At 34.2% G+C, this 12,389-nt stretch overlaps 1 protein-coding gene across 1 annotated transcript in view; it reads right to left on the bottom strand.

Annotated features, from left to right (window-relative positions):
• Positions 1-563: 563 nt before the first annotated feature.
• The window catches only part of LOC148953507 (succinate--CoA ligase [ADP/GDP-forming] subunit alpha, mitochondrial-like), a 60,924-nt gene continuing 49,098 nt past the window's right edge, over positions 564-12,389 (bottom strand). Inside the window, exon 7 of the mRNA XM_089087717.1 lies at positions 564-741. Within this exon, the coding sequence (XP_088943843.1) occupies positions 661-741 (81 nt within the window). The 3' untranslated portion in view covers positions 564-660. The remainder of the gene's footprint in view (positions 742-12,389) is intronic.

Raw genomic sequence — 12,389 nt, 5'->3', positions numbered from 1 at the left:
GCAGTAAAGAACTAAGTCTGGGTTTAGTGAACTAACTACACTAGAATTAAAAGGAAGCACCCATCCTCTTCAAAGGAAGCACAATGATAAGCTGGAAGAAATTCTGATCAAAGAATTGATTTATCAAAGAAATTCTGAAAAGATCCCAGAACGTCCCCTGAGGATGGATAGGAATTAAGTAACTATCCCAGAGATTTGCTATTAATATTGATCACGATGCTATCTACCAAAACCACATAGAGATCTTTTCTTGCGTAATAGTTTTGTTTCACTTTAATTAGCCTATTTATACTCATTAACAAGTTCAAATTTTTTTAGAAATAATTAAGCCCTTTTTTGCATCTCACGATACGAAACTGTTTTCTATCTAAAGAATTTGTTCTTGCATCTCACGAAAGTTCACCTAAAGACTGAAAATTATACTAATAATTACAAAAAAAAACTAATAAATAATCACAAATCCCAAAATTCCCCAGGTCTTCAAATTTTCTATAATCTTGGTTTCTCCTCATACTCACTGATTAAGGATTTTAAGTCCTGTATAAATTAATCTAACATAGAAGTGACAAACAAAATCATATTTAATGATTAAAATATGTAACAGAATCAAAAAGGCGATATCCGATACCCAAATCAGATGCCAGTTTTAGATAAATAGGCCTAAATCATTTTCAATTTCGTCATTTCCTGCATCAATGTAGTTCCCATTTGCGCTGGACTATGGGTAACAACTACTCCAGCCTAGAATTGAAGAAAAAGAAAATATAAACGACAAAGAATGAGAAGAAGAATAAAGCAACGGATAATTATAAAATTAATAATGTAAAAATTCGCCTAGTTTAATTCTTTGTTTTTGATTCTTTATCATTTATATGGTGGTATTGCAGCGCAATCCTTGTGGCTATTTACTGAAAGAACTAAAATAAAAAAGTTAAAACATTTGTGGCGAAACAGAGGCGAATCATTCGCCTCTTTTAACTGCATTTATCTATTCTCGCTTTTAAATTTTACTAGCCTTGGAATTCCTTTTCTCTCTTATTCCAGCCTTCTAACTTCTTTTATAGTTTTGCGTTTCCTAACGTTTGCGAAAGACTATCTATCCGCAGTTTTTTAGTAAAAAATCTGATTATTGGTATGACAGCACTAAAAAACTCTTGTCAGTTCAAAAAAAAAAGTCATCAGCACCATCTACCGACAACCGAATCTTTTAGTCCAAAACACTACAGAGCATTTACATAATTATAAACTTTAGCCCGTCCATACGAGAAACTATCAGCGCAAACCAGTGACTGTCACTTCTTTTACTCCCTAATATTATGCAAAATTTAAAAGATTAAAAACTCTACTCTGTTCACAAGAGGAATAATCACTGTAATCTATCAATACTCAGTTCATTTATACAGCTTCCATTCACGCCAAAGACCTTAATACCTAATGTGAAGACAGGACAGTATGAATAAAAGCTTCACACAAAATATTTACTATATTAGTTGAGTTTAATCTTAACATGAACCCTACATAAGAGAAAATGAAGGTTGGATGTTGCCATGAAAATGACCTACGCATTTCTGTCCAAATTAAGGGTTGTGCTTAGTCATATTGCCATGTAAGTTTTAGAAGCCTTTGCTTGGGGCATTTTAAGTTTTTTTTTTTTTTTTTTTTTTACTTAACTGCGGACAACTATATTGCCTTTAATGCTAGTAATTGAAGCTGTTTTATTCAACTGAGTACTGATATGTGAATTGTTTATAGGCCAAATTAACCAAATGCATTGAATAAACAGTCGAGAAAATTTAAAGGGAAGATTCATTACAGAGTTCGAGTTCAAGATGTTATAGCTTGGATATGTCAGGTGATTTATTGGAATTTGTTCTGTTCAATACTTTTATAAGATTTGATGGTAATTTATATAAACAAAGTATCGCTATTCCTCTGGGCGGTAATGCCAGTTCGTTTGTAGTGGACATATTTTTCAGTCGACTAGAATACGAATATATGCTATATAAAAATACCCCAAGCAATGTAAAACATAACCTTTCAAATAATAAAAGATATCTGGACGATCTCTTAGTAATTAAATAAAAAAAACAAGTTTTTTTAACTGAAAGTAAGGAACGACGTTAAAACTTAACACGAACAGAAGTTATTCCGTATATGAACGGGGCTGTCCCCTCCTCAACACCTCGCTCTTTACGCTAAAGTTTTTTTTATTGTTTAAAAAAAAAGTGTTGTGAGAAAGTCGAACTTTAGTGTAAAGAGCGAGGCGTAGAGGAGGGGACAGGCCCTTTCATATACGGAATAATTTCTGTTCATTTTAAGCTTTGACGTCGTTCCTTACTTTCAGTTAAAAAAACTTGTTTTTTTTATTTAATTTTTGAACATTTTTGAATTAATGCAGTTTTTGATTTTGGCTCACCGTACATGAATAATTAAAACAAAATTTGCATATTATATTTGGTTAAATGGCTTTCTCGAAACTTGTTTAATTTTATTTACGAACGTTTTTATTAGTAATAAATATACGTAACTTAGAATTAACTTACGTAACGAACTTCTCTATTCATAAATTTTTAACACGTATATTAGGGGGGTCGCCCCCTAGTCAATACCCTGCTCTTTAAACTATAGTTCGAATTTTTTTTCCAGTTCTTTAAAAATGACCTCTTAATCACAATCAGTTGATCAGTTGAAAAACTTGTTTTTTTTATTTAATTCCTGATCTTTTTCTTTAATAATGCTGGGAAATCCGGCGCCCCCTTCATAGCAATGTCCCTTCCCCCCTGGAAACTTCCTTCATGGACAGATCCTTCCATATAGCCCCCGACCCTCTCCATCCCCCACCTACCAGAAAAATCTCCTCTGAAAAAGTCTGTATACTTCCCAATAACCAATACTATATGTTAACATTGAGTAAAGTTCATAACTTTCAGCCCTCCCCTGGGGACTTTGGGGGATCAAGTCATCCTAAAAGACATTTTTATCATATTTTCGACCATGCTGAACAAAATGGCTATCTCAAAATTTTGATCGGGTGACTTTGGGAAAAAAATGAGCGTGGGAGGGGGCCTAGTTGCCCTCCATTTTTTTGGTAAATTAAAAAGGGCAATATAAATTTTAATTTCCGTTCCAATTAGCCATCCTACTATATTATAGTCCCAATGGGTCTATACTAAAAACCCTGGGAAAAAAAAAAAAAAAACAAACAAACAAATACAAAAAAAAGCAAATACCAACGCAACCGTGATCTTTCTTCTGGCAAAAAATGCAAAAATCCACATTTTTGTAGATAGGAGCTTGAAACCTCTACAGTAGGGTTCTCTGATACGCTGAATATGATGGTGTGATTTTCATTAAGGTTCTATAACTTTTAGGGGGTCTTTCCCCCTTTTTTTGAAAATCAGCCAAATTTTCTCAGGCGCGTAACTTTTGATGGGTAGCTCTAAACTTGATGAAAGTTATATATTTGAAATCAGCATTGAAATCTGATTCTTTTGATATATCTATTGGTATCAAAAACCCGTTTTCTAGAGTTTCGGTTACCATTGAGCCGGGTCGCTCCTTACTTACAGTTCGTTACCACGAACTGTTTGACATTGAGTAAAGTTCATAACTTTCAGCCCTCCCTCTGGGAACTTCGGGGGATCAAGTCATCCTAAAAGACATTTTTATCAGATTTTCGACCATGTTGAACAAAATGGCTGTCTCGAAATTTTGCTCAGAAGACATTGGGAAAAAATGAGCTTGGTAGGGGGCCAATTTGCCCTCCATTTTTTTTGGTGACTAGAATAAAACACAAGAATTTTTTATTTCAGTTCGAACTAGCCATCTTCTGATATTCTCGTACGACTGGGTCTATAAAAACACCCCTGGGAAAAAAAACAAAAAAAACAAAAAACAAACAAACAAATAAGTTAACACGCATCCGTGATCTTTCTCCTGGCAAAAAATGCAAAATTCCACATTTTTGTAGATAGGAGCTTGAAACCTCTACAGTAGGGTTCTCTGATACGCTGAATATGATGGTGTGATTTTCATTAAGGTTCTATAATTTTTAGGGGGTCTTTCCCCCTTTTTTTGAAAATCAGCCAAATTTTCTCAGGCGCGTAACTTTTAATAGGTAGCTCTAAACTTGATGAAAGTTATATATTTGAAATCAGCATTGAAATCTGATTCTTTTGATATATCTATTGGTATCAAAAACCCGTTTTCTAGAGTTTCGGTTACCATTGAGCCGGGTCGCTCCTTACTTACAGTTCGTTACCACGAACTGTTTGATAAATTGCGCGGAGTTTATTGAGATTTCAAAAAATATTTATCCACAAGAGTTAATTCTGGAGCCTAGCTATGGGACAGGACACTCTGACCATTTCTTGGATTTAAATATTAATATTTCAGATAATAATAAATTGGTTTTTAAAATATATAATAAAACGGATGATTTTAATTTTGAAGTAATTAATTTTCCATTCCTTGAAAGTAATATACATTCAAATATTATTTCTTCTGCTTTTGATTCCCTACTATTTAGGTATGCAAGAACTTGCAGTAATTACACAGATTATGAAATAGATGTGAAAAGCTTAGCCAAAAACTGATCTTAAGAGGTTTTTCTGCCAATAAAATTAGTTGGCAATTTAAAAAATTAAGTTTTCTGTATCCTGAACTTTTAGGTAAATATACAAAAAATTATAAAGAAATACTGAATGATTTTTTAATATAATTTCTCTTTCACTTTCTGTTTTGGAATTTTGAATTTGTACATTGTTTTCAAACCGGCTTGAAGGACTTTAAACCTATAATTGGTTCCAGATACAAATAAAACACTTTGTTTTATAACACACGTCCAGACCAGTCTTTATTTGTTCCAAAATTGTCTTTGCTTTCATTAACCTATGAGATTTCACTAAGGAAAGAACCAATCTCATTTTCTTTGTATTTTTTGAATAGTTTTACTAGTATGCATGTATTTCACAAGTTTTACCTAAAATAAGGCTATCATAAAGATCTTACGGTAGAGGCTCCACTGTGCCGGGTAAAAAATGTAAAGCCTCGAATCCCGTTAAGGCAGGTGGTATTTCTTCTGATGAGCCCCAATGAAAGGTACTACTTGGAAATATTTGCCTAGATTTAAGGTGCTTTTGCTTGTATATTTACAACGACTTACATTTATTGATGACGACTTTGCATGGAGTTGGACATTTCGATTTGGTTGATGGTTCGGTTATACTGTTTTGTCCTAGGTAATTGGATAGATGAGCAAGGTTAAAACCTCGTTCAAGTAAACATTTATCTCAATTGCTGGATTAGGATGACAGTCCTTTTTTTCTTCTTCTCTCTCTCTCCTTTTTTTTTTCTCGCCAAGTAATTACCTCTAAAACATTATATATATATATATATATATATATATATATATATATATATATATATATATATATATATATATATATATATGTATATATATATATATATATATATATATACATATACATATATATATATATATATATATATATATATATATATATATATATATATATATATATATATATATATATATATATATATATATATATATATATATATATATATATATATATATATATATATATATATATATATATATATATATATATATATGTGTGTGTGTGTGTGTGTGTGTGTGTGTGTGTGTGTGTGTGTGTGTGTGTGTGTGTGTGTGTGTGTGTGTGTGTGTGTGTGTGTGTGTGTGTGTGTGTGTGTGTGTGTGTGTGTGTGTTGTGTGTGTGTGTGTGTGTGTGTGTGTGTGTGTGTTTGTGTGTGTGTGTGTTGTTGTGTGTGTTTGTGTTTTGTTGTGTGTTTTTGTGTGTGTGTGTGTCTGTGTGTGTGTGTCTGTGTGTGTTTGTGTTATATATATATATATATATATATATATATATATATATATATATATATATATATATATATATATATATATATATATATATATATATATATATATATATATATATATATATATATATATGTGTGTGTGTGTGTGTGTGTGTGTGTGTGTGTGTGTGTGTGTGTGTGTGTGTGTGTGTGTGTGTGTGTGTGTGTGTGTGTGTGTGTGTGTGTGTGTGTGTGTGTGTGTGTGTGTGTGTGTGTGTGTGTGTGTGTGTGTGTGTGTGTGTGTGTGTGTGTGTGTGTGTGTGTGTGTGTGTGTGTGTGTGTGTGTGTGTATATATATATATATATAATTTTCCTGGCATAACAGTTTCAGTAAGTAATAATCCAACGGGTACCCTGCATATATGGAAAAACTATCATTTCATCTACATTGTCCTACTGATTCCCCTGAGCATCGAAACTAGCAATTAGCATCCCCTTTTTATACATCTTTAAATTTCTTGGGTACCAAAATTAGCAAAATGCTATAACGACTTCAGATCTAGGGAGGTTCGACCAAGGTACAGAAGAACCAAATTAGATGTACCCAATTAAAAAACAAATTCACGTATAAATCAGGTTTTATATTAGGTATTCTAGTTGAGTTTACTCCTTTAATTGAACATAACTTCAACTCTAACCCTATTAACTAAACAAAAACAAGTTTTTTTAACTAAAAGTAAGGAGCGACACTAAAACTTAAAACGAACAGAAATTATACCGTATATGAAAGGGGCTGTCCCCTCCTCAACGCCTAGCTCTTTACGCTAAAGTTTTTTATTGTTAAAAAAAAATAAAGTTGTGAAACAGAGTCAAACTTTAGCGTAAAGAGCGAGGCGTCGAGGAGGGGACATCCCCTTTCATATACGGAATAATTTCTGTTCGTTTTAAGTTTTAATGTCGCTCCTTACTTTCAGTTTAAAAAACTTGTTTTTTTTAGTTAATTTCTGAACGTTTTTGAATTAATGCAGCTTTGATTTGGGCTCACCGTACATGAATAATTAAAACGAATTTCACATATTAATTTTCCTTTTTTGGCCAATTGGCTTTCTCGAAATTTTGTTTTGACGTAACTTACGAATTAACTTACGTAACGAATTTCTATATTCGTATGTTTTTATTACGTATATTAGGGAGTTCGCTCCCTTGTCAATACCTCGCTCACAAAGGCCGGTTAATTAGAATAGATAGCTCTTTTGAAAGTACTAAAAATCTTTAGCGTAAAGAGCGTGGTATTGACTAGGGGGTGAACCCTCTCATATACGTAATAATTTCTGTTCGTTTTAAGTTTAATGTTGCTCCTTATTTTAATTTGAAAAAAAAACTTGTTTTTTTATTTAATTTCTGATCGTTTTCTAAATAATGCTGGGAAATCTGGCGCCCCCTTCATGAAAATGTTCCTTCCCCCAAGGAAATATCCTTCATGGAAAGATCCTCCCCCGTAACCCTTATTCCGACCCCGACCCCGCACTAGAAAAAATTCCTCCTGAAAACACCTGTATACTTCCCAATAACCAATACTATATGTAAAAAATGGGCAAAGTTTATAACTTGCAGCCCTTCCCCCGGGAACTGTGGGGGATTAAGTCATCCTCAAAGACATATTTATTAAATCTTTAACTATGGTGAATAAAATGGCTATCTAAAAATTTTGACTGGGTGACTTCGGGAAAAAATGAGCGTGGGAGGGGGCCAATTTGCCCTCCAATTTCTTTGGTCAGTTAAAAAGGGCACTAGAGCTTCTAATTTCCGTTCGAATGAGCCCTCTCACAATATTCTAGGACTAACTGGTTCGATACTATAACCCCTGGGGAAATAAAAAAAAACCCGCATCTGTTAACTTTCTTCTGGCAAAAAAAAAAAAAATCCACATTTTTGCAGATAGGAGCTTGAAACTTCTATAGTAGGGTTCTCTGATACGCTAAATATGATGGTGTGATTTCTATTAGAGTTCTATGACTTTTAGGAGTTGTTCCCCCCTTTTTTCGAAAATCAGGCAAATTTTCTCAGACGCGTAACTTTTAATGGGTAAGAATAAATTAGATGAAACTGACATGGTTGGAATAGACAAACGAATTTGATTCCTCATGCGTAGCTCCCGTAATTGATACGCCGTTCTCTAGAGGTTTTATTGCCAGCGAGCCAGGTTACTCCTTACTTACAGTTTGTTGCCATAAAGTATTCGAAAAATTAAAAAGAAGACGAAGGTTGGGTAGTCCCATGGAATCTATCAGCCTGTTTTTATCCAAATTGGAAGATGTGCTTAGTCATATTTTTGTTAAAGTGTTTAAAATATTTAGTCTGGGCAATATAATAACAATTTATTTTTAACCCACTTTACAATACTGTACATGTAAATAGAATAGTAAAATAAAAAAAAAACAATAAAAAGGAACAACAAGTCTAACGATACAATAATCACTGATAAAGATACCAGATAGAACTCGGATCAGGGCCCAACCGAGAGCTAGCATCCTAACTGATTTTTGCTGGCACAATGTCAAGCGAGGACAAAATTGCTGTTGCACCTCAACAACCCACATGCTGCCAATTCTGGACAGCAAGTGGCAAATATAATAAAAAACTTACAATGTCTAAAATAATTCCTTTCTTTTTTTTAAAATAAAAGTTCAAATAAGGATAAAACCCTTTTAATAGACAGTGTTTCACAAACAGTGATAGAAATTCACAAAAATACCAACTATTTCGGTCACATATGCAGTGATCGTCATCAGTAGTAAAACATTACTACATAGGATTTTATCCGTATTTGAACTTTTATTTATCGTCATGGAAAGGCAGTGTGGTCTCCGAAATTATTTATTTCCTTTTTTTATAGAATTGAGGACAACTATACTGCTATTAGAGTAATATAAGCTGTAATAATAAAGCTGAAGCTGAGAACTGACATGTGGATTCTTCAGAGGCCAATTTAATCATATACTTAAAAAAACAGTCGAGAAAATTTAAAAGGAAGATTCATTGCAGCTTTTGATTTTAATACGTAATTCCTCTTATTGAAAGGTGCCCGAATGTGTTGGCATTTACCAAAACATTTAATGCAACACATTCGTACCAAGTACCGTGTGGTGTTGGTATATCACTGTTAGAATTCTTATGAGTACAACATAGATAAAAGTAAGACCCTCAAGGTCCAAACCGGCGGTGCTGATCTCCATTTAGTGGAACTTCAGCCAGGAAGTGCAACAGGGGGGGGCAGCCATCCTGTGCTTTTAATCACCCTTCCAACTTACCTTCCCCAGATTTCTCCAGGCACCCACTTAGGGCTGGGTCGACTTTGGCTGAACTTATGGAGTCACGCTACTGACCCCCGTCCCAAACCAAATAAAAGGTCCCGCAAGGCATCGAACCCAGACTGGATGGACTTGTCAAATAGCCTTCTAGATAAAATCCATATTTTATTTTTCTCTCTCCTTGCACTCCATCGTTTTCACTTTGTGTGGTGATGGGTAAGACATTATTTCATTCATTCAGAATATATTCAGCTTCTAATGACAAAATCTTTTATTTATTTGTTATTATCACCAAGGAATTCAGTATTTCCAGAATTACTGCATCGACATTAATAAGGAATAAAACTACGATCCCTAGAGAATATTTGATTACCTTTTTTTGATTTAGTATAAAAACGTATACTAGCAAAGCTTCAAAAACGATTAAATTTTTTGAAGTTCAAAGCATAAACCAATTTAAAAAAAAAGCTTAGCGCAAAATATTAATTTTCAAATGTAGATTCGGTACAATGAAATGTGGAAGATAAGAAGGAGTAAAAAAGAGAAGCTTTTCTTTCTTTTCCTTTTAGTTACTACTACTAAATACTACTAACAACTCACCGCAGCGCCAAGCCACCTGAGGCCAACAGAGCTACGGACGCTCCTCCTCCATCCCAATCTATTCAAAACCTCCCTCTTTATACCCTCCCAGGAAGTTCTCATTTCCTTGAATTCTTTCTTTATGACATCCTCCCACCCCTACTGCGTACGACCTGTTTTCCGTTTAGCCATAGACGGTTGGCCGAAAAGGAAAATATTCGGCAATCTGTCATCCTTCATCCGCAGAACGTGACCTAGCCATCTTAACCTTTCTCTCATTGTAGCCCTAGAAAGCGGGATTGAATCACACTTTTCGTATATACTACTGTTTGAAATACGGCCAGTCAGCCGGGTAACCAGAACAATCCGTAGGCAATTTCTCTGGAAAACATCCAGCAAATATTCGTCCGCTTCCGGAGCGCCCATATTTCAGAGCCATATTTGACTACTGTCACCACTGTAGCTTCCAAATTCTTCAAAACTTTTTTTTTTACTATGAAAAAACACGCTGACCTTTGGCTATTCTACTTTTAACATCTTCACTGCTCCCACCGTATTTCCTAATAATACTACCAAGGTAAATGAAGCTGTCCATTTGATCAATCTTTCCGTTACCCAGCGTCTCCTTTTCATCTTTACTTATTCCTAGCCTTAGTGACTTAGTCCTTTTAATATTAATTTTTTAACCTATTCTAGAACCCTGAACTCGCAAAACCTCTAAAAGTTCATTCATTTTGCTCACACTTTCATCTAGGATGCTTAAATCATCAACATAATCTAAGTCCAGGAGAGTTTTTCCTCCCCATTTGATTCCATCGTCTCTTATTGCCTTTCCTGTGCTCCTTAAGACGAAGACCACCAAAGTAATCCATATAAAGGGGGATAGAACACAACCCTGCTTAACTCCTGATATAATACGAGCCAGCTGCTAACCTTATTTCCTAACTTAACCGCAGCAGTGTTATTCTCGTATATAGCAATGATTACTTTAATGTATTTGTCTGGTATACCATACAAGGGCAAGACCTTCGCTAAAGCTCTTCTACAGCTGAATCAAACGCTTACTCATGATCTATAAACTGAGGACTAAATGTGTTTAACAACTCAAGCGCTTCTCAATTATTAACCTAAGAGTGACAGTTTGGTCGACACATCCTTTGTCTTTTGTAAAACCTCATTGTTCTTCTCTTATAACTTTGTCTACAGCACATCTCAGTCTAAAAAGTACCATATTACTAAGTAATTTATTACCTACAGTGACCAGACTAATATATCGATACTTACCATACTCACTCTTATCTCCTTTCTGTTTAACTAAGGTATTCCTAAAATCGTTAGGTACTTCCCCTTTTTCAAAAATCCTATTCATAATCTTCAGTAGCTTATTTCTAACCTCAGAGCCGCCTTATTTAAGAAACTCATTTACGACAGTAGTAAGCGCCCGATTACTTTCAACCATACACGCAAACCTACGCCTGAGGCATAGATATGTGTGTATGGTTGAAAGTAATCGGGTTACCAGGGTCATTTGCAAAGAGGTACCATTTCTATAGAAGCTATAGTAATTAGAGATATCATGTGGAACTTGCTTGAAGCTATATACTTTGCGTACGCGCCCGTACCAAACAGGTTTTTCTGCTAGTCCTATTCTACAGGTCATTACACCTTTGCCAAGAGGAACGAGTATAACTTGATTGGTGATTAGGATTTGAATAAAAGGAATAGTTTTCTTTACAATTCATATTAGTAAGAGAATTGAATTCAAAGAGAATAGTTTATTTGCAAGGTTATTAGTGAAAAAAAAAATGAGTGGTGCATTTACACTATTGGAGATTAATGATGGAACCAAAAGCAGCAGCAGCAACGATATACGAGTACCTAATGTAGCTGTGGAAATAACCGCTGGCTGTAGACTATGTCTTGAATGGGACATTATGTATGCGAGATATGTGATATCATTAAGCAAGTTTAAGCAGGAGGAGCACCTGTGTTTTGCTGGAAAAGTAAATATTCTCCATATAAATAAACTTCGGTCAGCATTAGATGTCCTATCGAAATATATTGATGAGAAAAAAATGTATCAGTGAATATTATTATTGTAATTATGTTCAATAAAACTTTTTCTAAATCAATGGTATTTTTTTCTTTTTCTATAGTAGACAAGCGCATATTTCCTAAAGTAGAAAAAATAAATTCTGTTTAGTCTGAAGTTGGTCGTGAGAGAGTTAGGACTAAAAAAATGGATAGATTCGAGAAAGAGCGAATCATGAGGAATCTAGTTCTTATGGAAAAACGTTTGATTCTAGATGATAATTTTCTAGAGTTGTCTACTCAAGGGTAGATATTTTCTCGAGGAATACTTCTCAATACAATGAAAACTGATTCTTCGTCAGTAGACTCCTTCCTGAAAATTCTACGTTGTAGTCAAAATGCATTTACACACTTTATTTATATATTGATCACGACACTGCAAAATGATCTTGTGGATATGCTTCTAAACATTAGTTTAGAAATTTAGGACTTTTTTTCATAAGAAAGATGGTGCTCAAGGATGATTTACTCCTCTCTCTATCTCAGACAATTTTTTTTGTTGCTAGCTCAGTTTCATTGTGGCAGTGAGAGCGTTAACACATGACAAAATGTTCCATACAT

This window comes from Artemia sp. Qi Xiang Cuo, chromosome 4 (assembly GCF_049724085.1).
Source record: "Artemia sp. Qi Xiang Cuo chromosome 4, ASM4972408v1, whole genome shotgun sequence".
Lineage (NCBI taxonomy): Eukaryota > Metazoa > Arthropoda > Branchiopoda > Anostraca > Artemiidae > Artemia > Artemia sp. Qi Xiang Cuo.
This window is presented reverse-complemented; position numbering and strand designations above follow the sequence as displayed.